A 23,946-nucleotide genomic window follows, 5' to 3' on the forward strand; every position below is an offset into this window, starting at 1 on the left:
GCCACTTATCGTTAACAGTATCAATAACAAAATTAGGCATATGCTCATTGCATTTCTATAACCACCAGCACCTCTCAATATCCAGCACCTTTGGAAGTGAAAAAATAATGGTTATAGTGTTTGCACTTACCTGGCACCTTTTGAAGAAAAAGAAAAAAAAAAAGGAAAAAAAAAAAAAGCAAAGCACTACACGAACAGTAATTAGCCTCACAACATTCCTGGGAGGTAGGTAAGTGTAATTATACCCATTTTACAGAACAAGAAACTGAGGCATGGGGTAGTTAAGTGACTTGACCAAAGTCATGTGAACCAAGTCATTAAGAGCATGGGAAACTGAACGACAACCCCAAACCTCGATTCCCTGTCCTCTCTTCTATTTTAGTTGGGCCTTTGATGATGGTAGTCTGTGGTATATGTTGGTAAACACCAACACAGTTTTCACTAGTGCCTACTAACAGGGAAAGCCAGACTCACATCAGTATCAGTGGGTTTATAAGCCCACTAAGTGTTACCATACAGTAAAAGAGAAACTACAGTACACCAGGAACATACACACAAAAGCATGCACACTTCCAGATGCACACATGGATACACACAGCAAAACAAAACCTGCACATAGCTAAATCTATTTAAGCCTCCCAGATTAATTTGCTTTTCTTCATATCTGCTTATTTTAAAAATTATCACGCATAGCGTGTTTGAAAGTTAACAGTAACTCATACTACCACAGGGTTGTGATACGCAAATTTAAAATATTTTAAACAGACATGTACCTTTAAAAAAAAATCCTATTACAGAAGCAATATTTGCATAGAATTATACAAGTAAATTATACAATATTTAAGCAGCAGCAACTTATGCTGAGATTTAGATCTAGATTAAGCTTAGTTGTGGCACAGAAATCAACGTACAAAGCGCACACAATATTGTCCCCATTCTATTGCCCAGAGGCAAATGACTCCAGATTATACTACTTTACATTGTTCTTTTGTATATTACATATGTGTACATCTTTTAAATACTTAAAAGAAATATTTAACAAAATAATACAATAGGTTACAGTAACAGTGAACTGTTGTCCTGATGCAGCATGTCCTTTTTTACAACTTCAAGCAGTTCTTCTCTTCAAGCAGTTCTGGAAATAGAGTTTTCCATCTTTGGCCTCTTCTTTGCTTCAGTTACTACTACTTTACAAGTAAAGAGAGAAGAAACATTCATTAAAGTTCAAGAAAAACAAACAAATCAAGCTAATCCAAAACTCATTTCATGATTCTTGTGGTTACAGTTAGCAGTCAGGAAACGTGGCCTCTGCTTTCATCTCACTCTTGAATTTCCCGGTAAAGAAATACTGATGCCAATTAAAAAAAAATGCAGGTGCTTTAATTTGTGAGTTCCCAGCTTTACATACCTGTGACAAATTCAGTCAAAAGCAATGAACACTTCAAGGAGAAATACACTACATCAAATACTGCACCCAGTTAGGAATCTCCTATTACCATGCAGTTCAGCTTGAAAAAGCTGAGCCTGACTATTTCGTTATTATAGGGATACTATTTGCCATATTTCTAACTGTGAGGCTAAAGGAATTCACATCTATTTGCACGCTGAGATGTTTGGAGAGATGTTTTATAAATCAGAATGACATTGTATTACGAGTCACCAAAAAATTTCCATCAAAACTCTCCACACATGTGTGTGCGTGCATGTGTGCATGCGCATACATGTAAAACAGTTCTGCAACCAAAATAAAATGGTTTGCTCTGGGCAAACTAGTGTCTTGTCACTGAAAAGCTCTGAAAAGTGAAGAGAGAAAACAGGGATGCACAGCTAAGTAACTATTTTCACTTCCTCTTTCCCCCAAAAGAGAAAAACAGAGTTAAAATAGTGAGAAATGGTTTTTCAGCCACAAGCCCCAGAAAGCTTTCCAGGTAAAAACTCAATTGCTTTCTCCCCTTTCAAAGTATTCCCTATAAAATTAATGGAAAATTTTCAAGAAAATTAACAGCTTTATTCTTCCCCAAACATCTGCTAAAATATCCTGTCTGTTCTAAACAGCACCGTTTCCTGTAACCTTCTCTTGCCAGCCTAAAGACAGACAATGGTATCAAGTCTCACAAATTCTTGGGTGTATGTATTGTTCCACAGGAACACACTAAACATCTTGCTAGGTCAGCTCTACCCTATGCAAATCTGCAATAGCCACTGCAGCTGCTCCTGGCAACGGAGAGATTGGCACAAGGACTCCTCCAGCATGCAAGTTTGCTGGGTGAGTCTCTGAATGCCCCCCAAAGCGCAGGGGGCACCCCACTGCTCAGCAGTGCACTGGGCATGGTGGGGCCTTCAAACCTCTCACTCAGCCCATCTTCCAGAGGGATTCAGTCCTCACCACAGACTTCAAATTCTTCCATGGAGTTTTATTCAAGAGAAGACAACTCTTAGAGCAGCTGGTAATTTTATACTCTCCTAGGCAATGTCATTCCGTATGATGTTTTAGAATGTGCCTGATTCAGGGATCAGAAGACAGGACCTATAGACAGTAAATGCAGTCATACAGCTTTCAAGACGTTACACAACATCTCTGCTTCATTTTCCTCATCTGGTAAACTGGGATTATACAATGTTCTTACCCACTTTGCAGGGCTCTTTGAAGTAGTTCATGTCTGAACCCACTATAACTTCTCAGTGTTGGAAAGCACTACCTTATCCAACCTTATTTCCAGTGCAAAACGTACTATATTCACAGTCAGCAGATTTAAGATGATCAGGGACCAGTAAGTAAACCTACCTGAAGGAAAGGTACCTCAGAGAAATTTTATCTTTCCCCTTTCTTTCAATCACACCATTGCCTGGCACAGGCAAAGCTTTCAGCTACAGGAGACGGACCTACCTTACTGTGAGCTGTTGCCAGGTATCCTTTCCTCACATTCAACATCTTGCAGTTCTATAACTTCTACTTTAGAATTTCTTCTTTCACACCGCACATTAAAAGGCACATGGGGGTCCTCAAATGGCCCATGGTCAGCTTCATGGTATCCCTCGTAGGATGGAAAGCTCCCTCCCCAAGAGCTGTGGCTGTGCACCGCAGGGTGGACAGCAACAGTCACTGAAGCTGAGGCAGTCACAGTAGTGATAGGCTGGCAGTACGCTGGTCCTGCGGCGCCCATGGTGCTGAACGCCGGGCTTCTCATGTGATGAGAACGAGCCCTGTGGCCCAAGCGATCCCTATTGCTAGGTCCTGAATGCCCTTCAGTAGAAATTTCAAAAGCATCCCTGCGAGGGCGGTAAGGAGGTGGCCGCAGCCCTTCCCTCGCTTCCCGTTTGGGTTGTCTGCCCGGACGCCACGCCTGCTGCGTGCCGGACTCTGGATTCAATTGTAATCTGGGACTCGACTGATGCCTTGTCTCTGGCTGAACCACCTGAAAGAGAGATGCACAGTTACACCTCTGAAAAAGCAAGGCAAACAAATACAACACTCTCTTATATTTTATGCTGAGAGCAATTGTAATAATGCTGTCCTGGCTCTAACTCTACAAAGGTAATGTTCTGGAGTCTGGTAATTGTTGATTTTTCCAGGTAATTTTTGTCTGAGGTTATTAAAACCTGAAAAGCGTATCTTCAGAAAAACACAGGATAACAGCTGAAAACATTATTCTAAGCTGCCTCCATACTGGTCCATCTTCTCAAAGGTATGGGTGACAAGCACTTGATCTTAACTCATTCAACAAGCAGAATTGCAGGCATTTGGAAAAGGCTCTATTCCATGCAGGGTACATACACAGGATGTTAGTAGGGTAGTTTGTATAGACTGTAGGAATCTGTTTTCTGATTTCTGTAAAAAGCGTGAAGCGCAGCGGCCACATCAGTCAATAAACCGTGACCAACTTCAAAATGTGGCTGTGCTTGTACCTATTTCTAGGCCTCAGCTGAACAAAAACAGATCCGCATTGCGGCTCAGCATGCAGCATCAGCAGGGGTAGGAGACAGAGCTTTTTCATGTTCCTTTGAAATCACAGTTATGTCAACCCAGTAGCAAGATGCAACAGGCCCAAGATTTGGTACAACCCTGAAACTGTTTTCTTCTGGCTCTATCAATCTTTCTCCCCAAAAATATGTTGTCAGAGAGAGGCATATGAGATGGTGATCCACAGGGAGCTGGGTGGAAGAAGTCTGAATCTTTTAATCTCTCCCCATCCTCTCTCTGGGAACAGTCATTAAACAGACTGAGAGCTCTCTCTTGTGGCTGGTGCCAATACGATGTAACAGCAATTACACATGACAAAGACCTCTGCTTTCGTACCATCATTTTACCCCCCAACTTCATTCTAAAGGAGAGGACAAGGAAAGCCTTCACTCCCTGCTTACAAGTTTTGGCACAAAGTTACAAAGCATACATCAGCCAGAAATATGAAAGAGCTTTCCACAAAAATAAACAGATTTAAATAAAAAACCCAAACACTCTTCTGGCCCTCCTGCCAGTCAATATGCGAGCTACTTACAGTGGATCTTGCAAAGACAGGATTCTCAGTGGCTTCCACTATTACTTGATGGACTGGTGCCCCAGGGCCTTGGGTGACCTCATACTGATGAAGCTCTTCACTAATGCCGGACACTGTGGTTTGAGAGCTGTACTCTGAATCAGAGGAATCTGACCCATTATTTGTGTGCCCGGGTGGCAGGGCAAACCTCACGATGCTGGGGGGCAGCTCAGGAGATGGTGTGGGCAATCTGTTTCGTCCGTTGGCTGGAGAAACCTGATAATGACAATGCATTCAGTAACATTCATTTAGCATTACTCTTTTAATCATCAGTGCTTGACACAACTGTTCTTCTGCCAAATACATCCTCCCATGCCACAGGAACCTTAGCACCAGTTTTCTGATGAACATTTATACTGAACTGAAAAAATTAATGAAAGAAAAACAGACATTATCTCCATCTGTGGATATATACGTAAACAGGATTACACAGATTCTTCTGGGTATCATTGTCTCAAGAAGTGCACGTATGTGTGTGCGTGCACGCACTTGCACTTACAAAAATAATAAATACGTGGCCTTCCCTCCCTCTTCAGTATACATTAACAGTGATATCACAAAATCACCTCAATGTGTATGTATAGTATGGTTCAGTGTCTATTTCCAAAGAGAGACAGACAAATAATAGCAACATATGTGGTAATAACACATGCACATATATATTGCTTGAGTAAGGGTCAGGTCATGTGTACTGTTAGCAATATAAGAGATTACACACTGTTGTCAAAGCTATTACTATTACTAAAAAAATAAATACTTCTGAAATATTACTAGTGCTTTATACATACCTTGTGTTTTATCCTTGTACACAGAGACATATATATAGACATGTAAAGCATAGCACACTGATTCTACTAATATGGGATAAAGACAGCCCTACGTAACATGGTAATTGTGTTAACTATAGAGTAGGTAATGAATAATCAACAACCAAATACAAATTTGGTATCTGTGAATCCTTTTTTGCTGGCCTTGGGCTTCATACTGTAAAGTCATCAACATCTAAGTGAAGCCACCCATCAAAAATGTTGCTTGAGCCAAGAGCACACCACAGGGAGGGGCAACTGGACAGGAGGCACCTTCTGGCAGACGGATCATGGTTATCAAGGTGTGGTCTGTGGACCACCACTGGTGTATGTTGGTCCACACAGGCCTTCCTGGTGGTCTGCTCAGTTAAATATTTTGAGGAAAGCAACAGAGGCAGTGAGGTGGGAAAGAAGAAGGTACGTGTACAAAAAAACCCTGTCTTTTGCAAAATATTTGGGAAAATCCTTATTTTACAGACTAGTTTGCATACCACATTATGCTTTTAAGAGCATAAATAATCCTACACTTCTATCAAGTTTGCTGATAGCAGCCTCTAAAACAATACTTATTAAAAAAACCCTTTAAAAATGTAAGTAGAATATAAACTAAATAACAAACAGCACATTTAATGAAGATTAAAAAAAAAACTAGAGCGAGAAGCTTAAAAACTAAAAAAAATCCAAGAAAGTTTAAAAAATAAAGAGTTTCTAAAAAGGGGCAGTGATCTGGGTGGCAGGGGTGCAGAGATCGTATTATTTCTTCTGTTCACCGTTAGTTTTACTGACCTCAGGGTATGGTCCAAAGAATGAAAGAAGAACAGGAAGCAGCACCAATCCATTGAGAACTCCCAGAATGGTTAAGATAGCCAAAACGGCAAAGAAATACCTGAAGTAGGGTTTAAGTGGTTTGGGGGAGAGAATAACCAACAAATATTGTTAGAAATAAGGGATTACAAATTACTCCTAAATATGTCAAAATAATACATATACTAAATTAAATCTAAAATATTACTAACATTGTACTAAATAATTATATCACTTCTACTAAATAATTATATCACTTTCCATATATAGATATAGGGGTTTTTACCTTTTGAGTTAGAGAAGCTACATTCCACAACCCAAAGTGTTAGTTGATAAAGGAAAGAAAAAAATTACATTTGTTAATCTCCCAGAATCTGGAAGCATGTAATGTTATTTATGAATGTGTTACACAAACACAAAAATATGGAATGTGCAGTGAATAGCTGAATGGATTGAAAGCACAAACACAATGAAAAGGGGCCCCCATTAGTGAAAACCCAGCAGAAGCAAACAAATGAAGTGAAGGGTGTAGAATTTAAACAATTTAGCCTAGAAGGAAAAGAAGCCTTCTCCCAGCAGCTAATCCACTGTGAAATGCTTCTGCATCTTACAGCAGAATCTCTAATTAAATCTCCAATGTATCAGGTAAGGGTTTCCCTTGCTGTTCATTAATCACAACTTTCCACCTAGAATTCTGTGAGTTCCAGTTTTACCAAATAGCTCGAACTGCAACCTTTTTACAACACAGGAACCCGCTTTCTGCAAAGAAAATGCTGCCCATTCTATAGTAAGCTTCAGCATTGTACTGAGTAAGAGCACTCCACAATGGCAGAGCTGCATTGCAGGCTAATCTTTTGTTGAACAATTTAGAATCTCTGAATACTCTTGTTTTGCGTCAGCCAATTCAAACATAAAGACTGAAGTACTATGGAAGAAGAGGAAAGTGCACAAGTGGTTGTCCTTTCCCACCACTGCAGGCTAAGGTCTGGGATCCTTCATGAATACCAAGGTAAACCTGTCAGTGAAAGGAAAGCCTTCCTAGTTGGTGTTCGGCACAGCTGGGGCTCAGACTAAACTTAAGGCTGCGTTGTAACTAATGATTTCAAGGACTCAGTCTTGGTAAATTCCTGGAGGAGAAGGCAAAAGGAGAAGAACAGAGGGCAAGTTTGCTACTAATGGGTCTGCTGATTACATTGTCTAGCTGGCAAGAAACTTTACTGCCTCCCTGTTTCCACATCTGATCAAATATATCAGACTCCTGTAAAACTACAAATATCCTGCTATTGTAAACATTTGGGAATTTCTGATCTGCATTAGCAAAAATCAGCAAGCCAATCTACTCTACTAACATAAACCACCAGAACTTTATACAGGGACAGAGATCAACAACAGGCATTAAAAACATTTGCATCTCATCCATCTAACACTAGGATAAACAGGAGGATTATAGCCCTGACCACTTGGTGTATACAATGTCTGTTAATTTACTTAATCTTCCACATTGTTGGACTATCTATTGCTTTCCGGAAGTTTGGGATCTTCTTCACCCACTATAACAATGCTCAGGCTCCCATAGTTTATTTTATTTTATTTTTTAAACAAGACAAACTAAAGTCAGATTGTGCTAGAAAATGAGAAACCGATGGCCAAAAAAATTAGAATAACATAAGTTGAAAAGTTGAAAGGCTCATTTTATAAACTGAGAGAACACCCAATCCAAATTTGGTGTGAAGGGCTGCTGCAATCTTCCATTTGCTATGACACAAAAATATGTCTGCCAAAATCTTGACTGTTAAGTAAGAAAGTAGCACACCAAATGTACCCCTGTAAATTTAGGTTAAATCTATAAGTAACCTATATGTCAAAGTGTTCCAACCCTTACAATATTAGGTCCTGAAAGAATAATTCTACCTTATTTCTCCAACACCAGTAAAATACAGTAAAAAATACTGACTTGGGAAAAAATGCAAATTCTATTTCAGTACATGCAGTATCTGTACAGTAATAATCCTCATGTAGGTTTCATGAGGTGTACCTGCAAACTGCCTGCTTTCTTCAAATCCCTTACATATGTAAACAAAAAATCTTGATGAGATTTAGCAGCCATTCTCTCAGTTCCTGCCTCTGACATTTTGTTGTTCTTGTTGTCAAACGGATGTCAGTTAAGTCTAGTCATCTCTCCAGCTTATGTCTACCTAAGTAGTTAAGCCATCTTTCAGAACATTTTTATTTGGCCCAGTTCTAACTCAGTTCCATTTTAGGGCCTGGATTTTTTTTTTCATGTTGTAGTTTACCACAAAGAACCTGTGTTACTTCTAAGATTAGCCATTTTGCAGAGCTCCACAGGTTGTTTGGAATGGAATAGGGTCTTTTTCATTGCACTTCTCAAATTCCCCTCAACGAAAAACTTGCTTTCCTCTCATACTCAACAAATTCACTTTCTTAATTAAATTCGCAAGAAACAGTCTGCCTGTAGTTCTAAGCAGAAGGGCCATTTTAATAAGAAGTTCTGTGTTCACACTTATGGTTCCCCAGCTCCCAAACAGGGCTTTTTTTCCTCTCCCTGTTAATACGTCACCGTAAACCTCACATAACGATAGAAGGAGAACGCCCAGAGACAGTCACTTGCAGCACAGTTGCAGCATGTTTGCAGGTTCACAGGTCCTTTGCATGCAAATTGTTGTGCATACATTAGGTCTGGAGGACCCAAAGGTTAAAGGTCAAACCCAGCTAATACTGGACAATACTAAATGCTTTGAACTGACTCAAACCCAGAATGAGCAAACTTTGCTAAATGAGGCCATTTTTGTGTTCTTTCATGCTGGGTGTCAGATTTTCCTGGAACGGATTTTAATACTAGCAATGGAAACACTACCGCATCTAGCGTGTAATAAGGAGTTAATAAAACAGAGGGAAAGCAGGGCCATGACATAAGCACGCCTGACACACCATGCATAGTAATAAAATGACAGATATGCTGAAGTGACTAAAAATTAAAAGCATACTTATTTTTATTCTAAAAAGAAAAGTCAAGACACACACAAATGCTTTACCTGACAATAAAATCAAACTCTGATCCTGCGAGCATTAACACTCCAAGCAGGGTGGACACGGCCCCATCCAGCACTGGTGCAAACATGTGTTCCAATGCAAGGACAGCCCTATGGTTCCTGTCTCCTATGGCAGTTAAAAATGCCTGTAAAACAATGAAATCCATTTCATTAGACAGATGCGTACAAGCTTCCAAACAGCCTCTCTCATAGCATGCACAGTTTGTCACCAGTTAATTACTTCAAACTACAGTTTATGAAAGTATCTCTATAGCTGGCTAACCTTCAAGAGAAGATTCTGCAATCACACCATATAGCTGCTGCTGAAGTCACACGACCAGAGTAAGCACTGATTACAGAGTCACACCATAGTAATAATTTTGGAAAAAATGCCTGCTTGCATCAGTAGGCTTTTGTCTCCAGCTTTGCTTATTTCCACCTGCAAAGAATTCATTTCATGGTGAAAGCACTTCAGGTGTCAAAATTACAGGGCTACTCCTCCCACTCTTTGTGGGGCCACGACTTCCATGACTATCATGGGAAGTTTGCTGTAAAAACAGCCAATACTGATGCAGGCTTTCCCACGCATTTGCCACAGACTGGTAGCTTCAATTGAAGGCACACGGTGACATACACAGCAGTGTTTATGAGCTCATCAGGTCCTTCTGTCCCTTTACACAGAAGTGTCCACTGGTACACTGCATTTCTTCTCACTGGTCCAAGACTCCAGACCATCAGATGCACCCAACTGATGGAAAGTTGTCAGCATACTCAGCAGGACTAGTATGACGTAACACTAGATTGTGTGCCTTTTTTTTTTTTTTTAACACTTCTATTTTCACTGAAAATAAATGTTTTTGCAACTTCTAGTACTTCAAAGCTAGCAGACCTCTACATATAAAATTGCCTTAGGAATAGTACTGAACATGGTAGTGCCCGAGCAACAATATGACTAGTGAAATGTCTTTCTCTGTCCAACTCCCTAGTGAACAAGCTGTATCAAGAACACTCAAATACTTTGTTTCGTATGAATTTGTCTTCTCTGTGTATGACTTAACGGTTTAAGAAGATAAGAACCTGCTTGATCTTCCTCCTGTGATTTATAAGGGCTCTCTCTTTGGCAAATTCTCTACTGCCTATTAAGATATGAGCTCAAGCAGCTATCTTCCTCTCGGTCCTGGAATTTAAGTCTCTCTTCTCTAGCGGGTTATTTTCATGTACCTGACAAATCTGGGGTGAAATCAGTTACCACAGTAAAAAGTTATCTGGTGGGACAAGCAGACCAAAAATGCATGTGTGGAGTGAGATTCCCAGCCCTCACTTTGACAGGTAGCCAAACCATGTATTACTGATCTTCAGTATTGGATTAAAAGTGGTCCATGGAAAATTAATGTATCCAGGACATTTTACATTCCCATATACATAAATGGATAAAGAATCCCCCTCAGGGTAAAGGCAGCTGTCAATAATACAACTCACATGAATGGGAGCTATGAGATCTGATCCACAAACATATTAACAAGTTATATAAACATACGTATTTTTGTGTATTTAAAGGATAATAATACAAGAGTCTACTACCGATTCAGAATTTATTTGCAGAATTGAAAAAATGAGGTCACAATTCACAAGCGATAGCAGAGAACTGACACACAAGTGGAGTGTGAATCACTCTTAAACAAGTTCAATTAAGTTCTGCATCAACAGTTCCAGCATTGCCTTTCTTGTTTACGCAACACTGGTTTGACTGTTCATATGCAGTCAGTACTGCTGCTATCATCTGAGGTCTGCTAGGCATTCTTTTATTTAAAGCCCGCTTTTGAAAGTTTTTGACTCCAAAGTCAATGTGAAAAAATGCAATTTTCAGTTAGCTTGGCATTTTACCTTCAGCCATAGACGACTTTTACTTTTATATATATGTATCTATATATAAAGTCCTGTAAATTAGATTAGTTTTTTCCCATTTAGAAACAAGTAAGTGTTTTGTCCTTTTTTATTCCAGTTTTCCTGTTTCAAATCTTCAATTCTAAGAAACTGTCATTTCTTTCTTCCTCTTATACACCATTAGTTTCTGACATTTCCCAAACTACTGCAAGTACTAGCAAACATGTTTTACCTCCAAAAGCCTAACTATCCAGAGCAGTAGGGGAAAAAGCATGTCACCACTTCAGGGACCCAGTTGCTCCTCTTCAGCCTTACCCTACTTCCCCTATGATTTTTCTTAAAATTACTCTTTCCATCCTGCCACTTTATATGCCCCAACTCTGTATATCATCTACAACATGTTCCCAGTATTTGGCCATCTCCAGTGTGCTAAGATCCCTGTTAGTTCTCTCTTTTTCACTGTCACCAGATCCTCTTGGCGGTCTATCAGTCCTCCTTCTGAATCTAGAAAGCCCGTTGCGTTGCATTTCCATCCAACCTCACCACCACTTTCCAGCCCCCTCCCTTCACTTCTTTTTGGATTGCTACAGTACTAATATACGAGAGATTATAGTAGACTACAAGCACCTCCTCCCTGAAATTATATTATATTGACTACTCATCCTTTCCTACTTTTTAATACAGTAAAATTCAAATCCATGAAGACAATGATATTCTTAAACGACTCTGAAATATCAACTAGAATAGCCTTACAGGAACATTACTTATGCTGTGTGTGCAAAATGTTGGAAAGATTAGTGCTGACACTGTCAAATGTGAACACAGAACAATAGCCCTTCACTCTTATTCTTTGCCGCCAAATGATAAATTTTGCGTATCTTCAACACCCAAAACTGCCCCCTTGCAAGCGCACTGTTGTTCTTACATGGTTTTGCACATCAGATTGGCTAAGCTGTGTGAATAGGGGCACTCTAGATTTAGACACTCTAGATTTAACCTTGAAAATGTTGAAAATCCTTATATAGAACATACTTTTTTACCCCTCTCTGCTCCTCCTCATCACATGGGAAAACTCTTTGCCCACACACTACATGTTTGTGCCTACTGTTAATAGCTGATGGGTTCTGAAAAGAAGGTGCAGATTTTTCAAGTGGAAAATGAATCCAAATGCATTCAAATTTTAGTGGTCCAAAGAGATCAGATGACACTATAAGTGATTTTGAAAAACTCCTTTAAAGGCTTCTCTTCCACAAGATAGAGAATCTACATGCAAGAGGTAACAAACAGCTACCTAGCACTGAGACAACAACAGTGAGGCTGCAGACAAGGACCAGGAGAGTCTGGACTAAAGTAAGGTGCATTAAGAGCTCTGCTTTGTCTATATATTTGCATCACTCAGACAACTAGATACCACAGGTAATGTATCCCCTTTTACGTCCTGGGAGACTAACTCAGTAGTTAGGAACTACTTCATGAAGATCAACTCCACTCTGTCAAGACAAACCAAATGGCACACAAAACTGTTTGTGACCAATTTCCTTCTAAGAATCATGTCACTGACTTAGGAGACTAAGTAAGGATTTGTGATCCTAACATTGACAACATTTTATTTTAAAATATTTTGAAAATGGTTCCTGATTTTACGTACCAAAGCAACGTGAACAGTGAATTCCACGCCAATGCCAACAGAAGCGATCAGGATAACCACAGGCACTGCACTCAGCTTTATTCCAATTAGACCCATCATGCCAAACAACTCCACAGTCATCAGAGCCAGCACCACCACCTAGATGATTTCAAACAGCTGTTAGTAACTTCTTATACTCCAGAAAAATGAAGAGAAGGATATTTCAAAACAACATAGTGACTATAAAACATACTCCTCAAACCCATCCTACATTCCCAAAGACAAGCCACTTTTCCTTCATGTGTTGCGCTCAATGGCAACGACTTCCTGAAGACCCAGTTTAAATTATACTCCTAAGAACCAGTTAACAGACCAAGCATCAATTTTGTATTGGTTACAATTTATCAGTGATCTGAAAAACAAATTATTCTTCCTTATCATGGATACCCCCGAAAATATACATTTTCTCTTCTTCACCTGTTTCTCAGACAATCCTTCCAGAAAAAGTAACTTTCAACTACCTGTATTGGAATTCCTTTTGTAGAACTGCAAATATAAGTGAGGATGACTTTTGAGTAAGTTTAAAACCCAGAAGAAAGTGATGCCATAATCAGCTGATGAGTCTCAGGTTACAGAGGGACTCTGAGCTTTTAAGATACTTGGAGGGATTGACACAGACAAAGTGAACAGTTAAATCTGACGGAAAGCTTTTATTTTTCTTTCATCTACCTTGTAAAAAAAAATTGAGGAAAAGGGAGGGGAGGAAATCTGTAGAATCAACTTAAAGAGTTGCTAAAGCCAAGCAGGAAAAAAAGATAGACATACTTATAAAAGCAATGGTGGACTCTTGAAAATAAACGCCTTTTCCAAGGGAAAAAAGTATTCACTACAATAAATGATTTTATAAGCTAATGAATCAAGACTAATAACATAAATTACTTGATTAAGTGCTATGAAAAATATTCTAGACTAAACATTTACCTTTTAACATACCTGTTGTATAAATGTACATTACAAAAACTAGTAACTGTTTCATGCTTTTCTACTTCTGGCATTTTATAAACCATACGATAGTTTATGGAATTTAAACATAGGAACATCATCATTCAATTTAACTTGAATGTTTACTGAGAGGCTTATGGTGCCTTGCAGAAAGCATGGAGGAGTACTCTCTTCAGTTCATAATTTTATGGCTCTTTCTCCTTGATAGCTCAGTTACACTCTTTCCACAGCATGTGTGTACCATACAATCTAACCATTGCGGTTTTTCCAGAAAGACCACATTCAGAAATCAGTGGGAAAATTTACAGGCAGGTTAGTCAGAAGCAACTGCCTTGAAAAATAACTATGTCTGATAAAAGGGAGGAAGGAATAAATAATTACAAATAACTTTAATATTTAATAAAACTCTTAATTTTCCTCTTTGTCTATTTCTCATGTTATCGTGCATCTGAGCAAGGGCAAAAGTTTATGTACCTTTCTAAGAAACCTTTAAAGCTGTAAAAAAAGGTGGCCAACGGATTAAGGTTATTAAGGTTTATACGTTTAATATGAACCCTAACCCTCAAGTTGAACAAATATATAATGAATGATGCAATATACATACTCCACCAGAGGCCCAGACATAAACAAAACCTTCCCGACTACAGCAAGAGCTATGCTGAAAGGAATTTGACTTCAACAAAGACCCTTATAATAAACTTACAATGATCCCAGCCGTCCAGGGGTTTAGGAGGAAGAGGGCACACACCAGAAACGTGCAAGCCAAAACCACGCTAATGGATAAGAGGAGCCAGTGACGAAGCCCAATGTACTGCTCCCAAAACAGAAATGGGTAACCGTTTGGGTAGCTGGCGATCCCCAGGCTGGTGTAGTTACTACAGATAGCTCTCACTTTCTCGATAGCCTCCACAAAGTCAGAAGTTTCACGCAATCCGTTGAGGTAGAAAGGAAACTGAGCGTATTCTATGGGCTCAGCTGCTGGAACTAGGAAGAGGACCACAGTGCTATTAAAATGTGTGTTTGGAAAGAAAAAGATACACAGAGAGTACGATCAACAAAACACTTTGTTCTCCACAGCAAAATGCTTAAAGGTGGTGAATTTCAATTTTACTTCTTTGGAACAAGTGACGTTTTAAAAACTCCCCAATAAATTGAAAGCTGAAGCAGTACAGGAGATTACTGTATTTTATCATGCAGTGCCATGGTATGAACACAGTCTACATCAAGTCCCCAAACAATTCTATGTAATTTAACAGATATATTTCAATATATGTATTTAACCCTCAGCAGTGTTACAGTGGTTTTTACTGAACACCTGGCCAAAAATCCCTAACTGCAATATAAAGTAGAAGATCACATCATCTCAAACATTTTGTCCAAATGCTCGTCTTTTATGCAAGTGCAACTCCTTTGAAATCAAAGGTCATTTCCCTGAGATTAACTGACATCCACTGACATAAAACTAGACAAGAATTGTGCTCAATCAGGCTGGTTGGTTTTTAAGATTTCCACTGAATATTTTGAAAGTCAGATTTCAGCAATCCATGTTCTGTTACTGATGCAAATGACTAGGAAAAAACATACTATAAAAGTAATGGTTTACTGAGGAAATACATAACTTTTTATCCTTTAATAATTTGACAAACCAACACTCTCCATACCTCTTTTTGAGTGTAATGCTAAGTGTACTCTATGACAAGGGAAAAAAAAGCCTCCACACAGCATTTTCTTTCTGCCGTTGTGTGTTCCAGACCCTGCAGGGTCATTCAGTTGACTTGCTAAACATGATTTGCCCTATTATAATCTCAACCATAAATTTTCATTAAGACAAAACTTGGCTGACTGCCACAAAGCTCTAGGGTTCAGATACACTGAAGCACGGCTAGCTGGTTACCCAATCACATTTCCAAGCACACCGGTCCTCCCCTGTATGCCCTCTCTTCTTACCCACTGGTGTCCAACTAGCAATCCTCCCAAAGCCGAAGCAAAGCAATGCGAACTGGCATTGGTGTTCAGGAAAAGAGCAAATGCCATGGAATGGGACTGCTCCCCTACTTAAGTAGCTCTTGTACCATATCAGTGTTGGTAGCTTAGCATATGAGCTAACTTGATAAAATTCCTTCAGGTATTAAGAATTGAGGATAAACGTGATATAATCTCAGTGATGAAATTTCAGAATGACATAGGCAAGAATCTCAGGCAATCTCCAGGTTTCTCTCACAGACAGGACTATCAGGTGGCACTAAAAAGCAATGCTTACTCGAAGTTTTTAGAGCTTTAAATGGTTATAAAACTCATTTTTCAACATGATAAAACCCTGCAGGGGTGCCACATTTGCAATGGTGCGTGGGTCTCCTAAGACTACAGGTTAACACAATATATTGTCCTGTTTACGCTTCTGAGCCCTATGCAGCATCATCCAACTACAGAGTTACTGATTCTTGAAGGAAGGAGTGGGGGCACTTATATAAACTGAAAGACATTAAGATGTAATGCTACTTACTTCTCAGCCTTGTTTCTGGCATATAGTCTGCTTTGTCATGGACCCACTCTGGGCGGTGAGGCCGGATGTTGGCTTGCGAGGCAGCATAGGCCACAGGGTCATTGCTAACCCAGGCTGTCAGGTAGATGTAGAAGGCATTTGGGTTAATGATTCCATCCGCATCCACCAGACGCTGTTTAGTCAACTGCAAAATGGAAAAAATTAGAAGCCTTTCAGAATGAGTTTGTCTTTTGGGGCTCTTGCCGTAAAGCTTTCAACAAACGGCCTCGAGATGCAACACACATATAGGGAGGGAAAAGCAAAAGAGTATGAATCTTCACCTGCAGTGACTTATCAGTAAACTATGGTTTGACAACAAAAAAAATCTAAAAACCTACAGTGACAGAAGAAAGTGGTTATTTATAAATTAGTACTCATATAATATTTACAATAACCACTAAATCAGCAGACGGTTCCAGAATAGACTGAACCAATTAAATCCGAATTCTGAAAGCCTGCAGCCAAGAGTGAAAAACAACCAAGTTGGAGAAACTTATTTAAAGAAAGGGAAAGAAAACCTGGCAAGAGTCCCTATACACGTCTGTGTGCAGTTAACCTCTGTTGTTAACACTGAAGGAAATGCCACCCAGTAAATGGAGGAGAGCTATAAAAATAAAACAACATCTGTATAAATTTTGCTAACACTTGCCTCCTATGACCTATGTATTCAGAAAATGCCCAGCATAAAGAAAGCAGACGAGTGCCCTGTGTTATTTGGGTCACTGTGGGCAAACGCATCTGTGGGGTAAACAGCAGTGGTATACTTCTAGGGTTCTGTAGCCAAATCCTGCACAGCTAGAGCTCTGAGAGAGGACTCTGTGGGTGAAAAGTATCACTGGGGTTTTTTGTTTTGTTTATTTAAAATTCTGGCTTGGCTCCAGTTTCAGGTCTTTTTAATGAAATGAAAAACAACAGTGACAGCAGTTAAAAAAAAAAAAGCTGGATTCCAAGGATCTGGATTCAATTAGTCCACAGGATATGCAACAACTGTATGTCTTCAAGCTGTCTGTGGAACTGCACAGTACAGCTCTCAGCCCCTGTGGGTGCACCACACTTTCCTCCCTCCCAGGCACAGGAAATTATATCAGCAGTTGCAGTCCAATCGTATTTGTTCCATAGCGTACCTGGTACACTCTACTAAATAAAATCTCACTGAAAGTTTTCTCTTCAACTCCCTTTCTTTGCTTAATTCATAGCTGAAGCTTCATTCAGACCTGACAGCATGCGGCATGTTGCTATACAGCAGTGTGTTTTACACACCATAGTAACTTTGAAAAACGTACTCTGTAAATCTGTCACCTTTAATGCCAGGAAAAAAAGAAAGACAATAAGCAGATCTGCCAAGAAGCTCATTAGAAAGACTACTTGTCTGCCTGAAAGCACAGCGAATCAGCAATGACTCTAGAAGAGGAGACGCTTGGTTATTGCAGAATTTTTTCGTAGGGTCTTGAAATCCAGTTTTAGTGTAAGGAGTCAAACCTAATGTGTTTCCACCTACCACTGGCTACAGCAAATGCAGTCATATGCTGTGATAACCTTGCAGAATAACCTCAGACACATTTTATTTACGCAGCTCAAACAACTGCCGTTCTTAGTTCTACAACAGTATAGCTGTATTTAGTGATGATGGTACAAGAATAAGATACAGCATGTAATGACTTCAGTCCCACTATCATTCATCAACATAGTTTTTAAAATGTTATGTTTTGCATAAATCGGTAGGAAGTAACCAAATATTTGCAAAGGCTAGATTCAAAGCCACAGCAGAAAACTGAGCAAAGGTCAACCCTATAAGGCAATGTGATTCAAATCGGCAACAATGCCACTTAGAGCAACAAGGCTAACGTCGGCTCTGTCTGGCATAGGACCAGACTTCATCTGCGTATAGATGCAGCAAAGCATTTTTTACAACAATTTCAGTGGAAACTGAGTGTCTCTGACACAGAAGCAGCACCAAACACACGCCAACCAGTAATAATCAAGGGCAGGCATTCCCAGTGTTGTTGATTTTGAACACGTCACAATACAGGCCAGACTGCAGCTAACAACTGGCTTCAGCAAAGCCAGTGAGGCCATGCAGTAAGGTGTAACTCAGGCATTCAATTCATCAAGATGAAAAAAAGACTACGACATGCTCTTTGCACCTCCCCCCACTCCTCAAGACTTGTGTATTCCTGTATAAACCAGTATGGACTCTGAAACAGTACCTGGCTGATGTCAATGGGCTTTGCTCGGTTGCCTGTTTGTACCAAGAGTTTGTAAGCCAAAACAGCATCATCAGATCCATTTTTGTAATTGTTGTAAGTGATCTTCCCCGTTTCCCAGTCGCTGTCAAATGCATCCTGAAGTCCTGAAGAGTTAAGGGAGGTAAGGGAAAGACAGAACAAGCAGGTAAGCAATCACTCTTAGAAACAAATTTCAGTAGGAATAAAGAATAATGACTCTTTTTCATAGGTGAATCAGGGAGAAAATTATCCACCTGCTGCTTCATGCATTTGGGGCTCCTCATTCACTGTCTGTGTGTGGGAAGACAGAAGTACCAGCTGCATGTCCAGAATTTTGCCCAAAGAAAGGCAGGGGAAGCAAGAAGGAGTAAGAGAGAAGCCTTAAGAGTCTTCACATATTGTGCAGACCAGCAAAGTTGAGTTAGCAAGCTGCAGATGCTATGTGCACTGGCATAAATCAGTTTCCCCTCCCAGTAAAGATGAGATCTTGGATGGGATTAGGACCCTCTGGACCCGTGCCCTTTGCAGAGCCTTTGAGAGCAACCCAGCACTCTGCTTGGTGAAGTATATGGGGAAGAGTTAGTAAAAAGTGGGTTTCCTTGTGAACCACAATTCCAGAATCCTCGCACTCAAAACTCCGGACATGTATTTGCATTTATCACCTATTTCATACACACCCTCCTCAAAACAAAGCTGAAGTCTTGCCCTGACTTGGATGGTGCCAGAAAAGAAAAGGGCTGAGTTCAGCCCTGATCCAACTTCACTGCCCACCGTGGAGTTAAAACCAGAGGAGGCACTTAGTCCGTTATCTAGAAGGGAAACAACTCTCCATACTCCTCTCTGCCTCACCAAAACCCTGTCCGAGTGCACTGAGCCATAGACGAGGACACACACTGCTCTCATTAACTGTTTTGGGCTACTGCAGAGCACTGAGGCAATAGCTTCTACGCTATAACCAGAAATTCCACTACAAGGGCAAAAAAAAACACAATCAAACTTTCGACTTCAAACAGCAACTCAGCTGCTCCTCAAGCACAGCGTGAGTGAACACGATTTTGTCAATTTGTTCCATCTGTTCAACTTGTGCAGCTAATACAAGTCGTGGGATCTGCTGCCAGCACATGTAAAGATCACAGCCAACACCTATTCACTCTCAACTGTTACTTTCCTCTTTGCCACCCTGCAAGGGGGAGGGAATACCTCACAGGACAAATTTGGATCAGATTTAGTACAGGAAGCCATAGCCCAGCACAAGGAGGCTCTGTGCAAGCAGATGACAAACCACATGTCCAGGGAAGGGAAGGAAAAGGCCGGGGGGGGGGAGGGGGGGGGGGGCGTGGCAGTGGAGGAAATCACCAACCCACCTTACAGCTGTGCTGAGGAGCCATAATGAAAACCGTCATTATAGGTTGGATAGGTTAGCTACAGCTGTATGGAGATAAGGGTGCACCCGGCTGACACCACCTTTGGGCTGGAGTACCCACTCCCATTTACAAACTCATCCCCCCCCTCCCTTAGAAAACTGCCTCCTGTATTGTTCTGCCAAATCATACCCACTCGTGAAGCCAACAGGCTGAGAACCAAGTGATGAAAGAAGCCTGCCGGATCTCCATGCACAGCCCTCCAGTGCCTGCCCAGGAGGAGGACAATTTGCCATCAGGTTTTCTGGCATCACCAAAGGACTTCGAGGCCCCTTTTTAAAAAAGTGTTGTTTGCTGGTGCCCTCATAGAGGGGAAAACATTGCTTAGGACATGCAAAAACACCAATCCATCCCTCCTGTGCCAAGTTCAGCTCCATGTCAGTCTCTCAGAAAGTGGCCAGGTGGGAGCATTTGTGCTATTGTACCAGTCATGTGAAAGTTGACTTTGGGAGGTTTAGAGGCAGCTGTCGAAAAAGCATGTGCGAAAGGAGAAGAGCACCAAAGAACAGCTTAACTTACAGTAGTAAAAATGGCTCCCATCAACAAGAGAAGCACAGAAATTGCTATGATAGCCTGTGGGGGCAGAGCTTTCAGACTAACATGCAACCCCTGTCAGGGGGCTCCACAGACACACAATGACAAATATATTCATTGGCACGCAACATTACCAATTTGTGGTTGCAAGGTACATCAAAAAAGGGCATGTACATTTAACATTACTGCAGTGGGTGAAAATTCAGCTTTCTCACATCTTCCCCCCCTCCCCTGTTCTCACAAGTTTCATCATCCCTCAAACCCTGCTCCCTTTTATATTTGTGTTCCTCAGCTGGCTTTACCAATTTATGCTCTGCGTTATTACTGAACTTGCTGAAACTGAAAGTCTGAAGAAAGAATACCAAGAAACCACTATCAGTTGTGCTTAATTTCTAAAGAATTCAAAAATTTCATTAATTAAAATTTCCCATAACACTTTGAAATTAATAGCAGAGTTGCTGCTTTCAAATTCCATTATAAACTGCTCATACCAATGATTTTAAATGACATTTAATATTTTATAAATTGAATTAATTAATTAATTCTGGGTAGAAAGATAAAAGTAACTTGTTGACCTCTTTCTGCAGAAAAGTTATAAAAATTAAGGGAATTTTTGAAGTCATATATGGGATTTTTTCGTATCAGCAGTTATTTTTGCTTAATACTTCAGAAGAAAGTGAGATCCTCCAAAATTACGTGGGATGCAGGAATGGGGGTGAGGAAGGCATTCCTACTGACTCATGTGAACAGCTGGCACCATGAAACACCAGATAAGATTACCCCTTGCAAAAACAAGCCTAATTACAAGTCATCAGGGAATTGAAGCCACCTCATTTACATTCAGTCACTTACAAAAATAATGTTAACGTTTCCAGTTTAAATGAATGATTAGTGTTAACTCTTCTGTTGCAATTTCAGTAATAGAAAATATGCTAACATGGTATGATATCAGAAAGCAAAATACAAGGGAACGTCTGAAAAAAGAAGTGCATTAGGCTGAAGGCACTTCACTGCTAGTAAATAAGGAGAAATGTACGGCTAAGACCAAGGACACCTTCTTGATAAAAAATGCTTTTGTTCACATGCTGTTGCTTCCCTCATTCTGCCAGACAAATGTGTGCGTGTCAGAAGGCCATCTAGAGCCATTAATCTCTAGTGCTGAATTCCCAGTCAAGTCAGCAGGAATTAGCCATGAAGTTCAAAGTTGCCCTTACTTTGATTGCCCTGCTCCTCCAGCATCTAAAAACGCACCTTACCTCACAGAGGATCCTCCCTGAATCCAGCCTAAAACTGTATCTTTATAAATTCTGTTTTTACCTTTCCCCCTTTTACTCCCTCAGCATCAGTCCCAGTTGGTAACAATCAGGTATTATTCCGTCTATTAGTGTCTGCACATTGAGATAATTCCCTAACTATGACATGTGTCAGCTTTTAGTGTAACAGTTTAGTTCCCCCCTTACATCAATGCCCTGTACCACTTTGAAACATTAACTTCTTTCTATTGATATAGCTCAATATCCTTCTTCTTTACAGCTCTGTGAATACAGTATCATACTCTGCGAAGACAGCCCTGTGTCTTTACAAAGCAGCTGTTTTGTATTAATTGTGCCCCTCTTGAGGAAGGTGGGGAGGAGGGGTAAGGACACAGACCTAAATGCTAATTAGTTAGTAATCATAATGATTAATTATAAAGCTGTGGGTGATCAATGGGCCAAACAATGTGCCTTCCATCACAGGGCTGCCAAGTCTACTTGAACCACCGCAAGTCACTGCTTCCTGGGAGTGTCCCTGACCATTCCAGGATAACATTTTAGCTCCATGCACCCCATCAGTATATCCAGGGTACCAGGAATACTCACAGCTCCTCTAGTTGAAGAAAAGCAGAGGACACGGAAGGACAGGCAGGGTAATGTGGGCTGGAAGAGGAAATGTAACTATGGGCAATAAGAAGACAATAGGAACACCCCTAAGAGAAGAGCAGATTTGGAAAGGTCACATGTAAGCATGGACATACAGCACAGAGAAAAGATGTGCAGGCCCTTGGCATGGGGCCAGGGCCACACAAACAGTCCTTAGCACAAGGAGGTGATTACAAAGAGGGCAGAGAGGCATCCAAAGTCGAAGAGATTCAGGAAAGTACGTGGTGGCTCTGAGAGAGGGGGAATGGGATTGCGAGCACCCCTGGGAGCAACACCAAGGGGGCCAGCCTCCAGCGTTTCACTCTAAGAAGCCAGCAAGGGAGCAGATCGAAGGGCACCTCTTCCCGACTTAATCACTGGCAGACTGTGCTGAGGTTCAGCACTAACATGTGAAGATCCTAAACATGATCTCAGATTTCCTTCTTCACAGGTTCGGGGGCAGAGAGGAAGGTGGAAGGGGGGACAACAGATACATTTTTTCCTAGTGTTTTGGAACAACAAAAAAATACCCACAAAAGAAATAAACAGAAGAGTTACAAGATAATTTGGAAAAGCATGTAGAAAGATGCTTGCTTAGAAATCTAGAAAGTATAGTAAGGTTCCAGTCCAGCAAAACATCCAAGCTATGTTGATTTTTCTTCCTGCCAGTAATACCTTCCCTTACAGCTCAATATGCTTATGTGAGCAAAATATTTTAAGTAAAACTTCCAGTAAGTAGGCTGTAATGAATGGATCCAGTATTTTTAAAAAACCATTAAAAAACCAAAGCTAATAGCTGAAATACTGTTTTGCATGATTTATCAGTGCATTAAACACACAGAAAATTTGATCATTTTGTTTAGATGTGTCACTTAGATGCACCCACTTCCCTAATATTGCCCGACATATTTTCAGAAGGAATAAAATACCCGAAATACTGGCAGTTACCTACATGTTCTCTAAGAATCATTGGCTGCACTGATCGTCTGTAAACAGTTAAGGTTAAAATTTACAGTCTCACTAGGTCAGCACAATTTATTTTTCTGTTGGCAAAAGCTTCCTGGAGATCCTCCCAACAGAAAGACAGAGGTAGGACAGAAGTACTCCTGGGCAGAATATGTTTGCTCACAGCAGACAGCTGTTAAATTTGCTGAGATGTAACAGTACTACTTACTTTAAATACAAAACTGTTATTTGTCTCAACATGTGTAGTTACAGTATCTTTAATATCTTTAGTAAACTGATTCAATGTAATTATCATCATAGCACCTCAAAGGCCATGCCTTCTCTTGTCTTCTGCCCCGATACAATTCGGCACAGAAAAAGCAGCACCATAGAAAGAGTGAGGATATTTCCCTGGAAATCTAGAATGTATAGTAAGTTCCCAATCCAACAAAACACATAAGCCACATTGAATTTTCTTCATGCCAGAAGTCCCAGCTGAAGCCAACAGGATCACTCATGTGGTGAAAGTTAAGCCTGTGCCAAAATACATCACCGCATGGGGACTTCTCATTTACTGTTCTAAAAACACCCAGCAAACATTTATTTTCCCAAGACAATGGGCCATATTTGGCCATTCATTATAAAGCACAACTTCTCATTAGCTGCGTAGAAA

General features: G+C 40.4%; 1 protein-coding gene across 2 annotated transcripts in view; it reads right to left on the reverse strand.

The window, feature by feature from the left end:
- Positions 1-2,888: 2,888 nt before the first annotated feature.
- PTCH1 (patched 1) overlaps positions 2,889-23,946 on the reverse strand; it is a 64,967-nt gene continuing 43,909 nt past the window's right edge. The window contains exons 16-23 of one of the 2 annotated variants that reach the window (XM_059833616.1): positions 18,458-18,600; positions 16,212-16,395; positions 14,412-14,692; positions 12,728-12,865; positions 9,199-9,341; positions 6,128-6,227; positions 4,497-4,751; positions 2,889-3,416 (exon numbers count right to left, since the gene is read on the reverse strand). In XM_059833616.1, the coding sequence (XP_059689599.1) occupies positions 2,889-3,416; positions 4,497-4,751; positions 6,128-6,227; positions 9,199-9,341; positions 12,728-12,865; positions 14,412-14,692; positions 16,212-16,395; positions 18,458-18,600 (1,772 nt within the window). Of the gene's footprint in view, positions 3,444-4,496; positions 4,752-6,127; positions 6,228-9,198; positions 9,342-12,727; positions 12,866-14,411; positions 14,693-16,211; positions 16,396-18,457; positions 18,601-23,946 lie in introns of both variants that reach the window. The other variant, XM_059833615.1, reaches the window with a different exon arrangement.

This window comes from Gavia stellata, chromosome Z (assembly GCF_030936135.1).
Source record: "Gavia stellata isolate bGavSte3 chromosome Z, bGavSte3.hap2, whole genome shotgun sequence".
Lineage (NCBI taxonomy): Eukaryota > Metazoa > Chordata > Aves > Gaviiformes > Gaviidae > Gavia > Gavia stellata.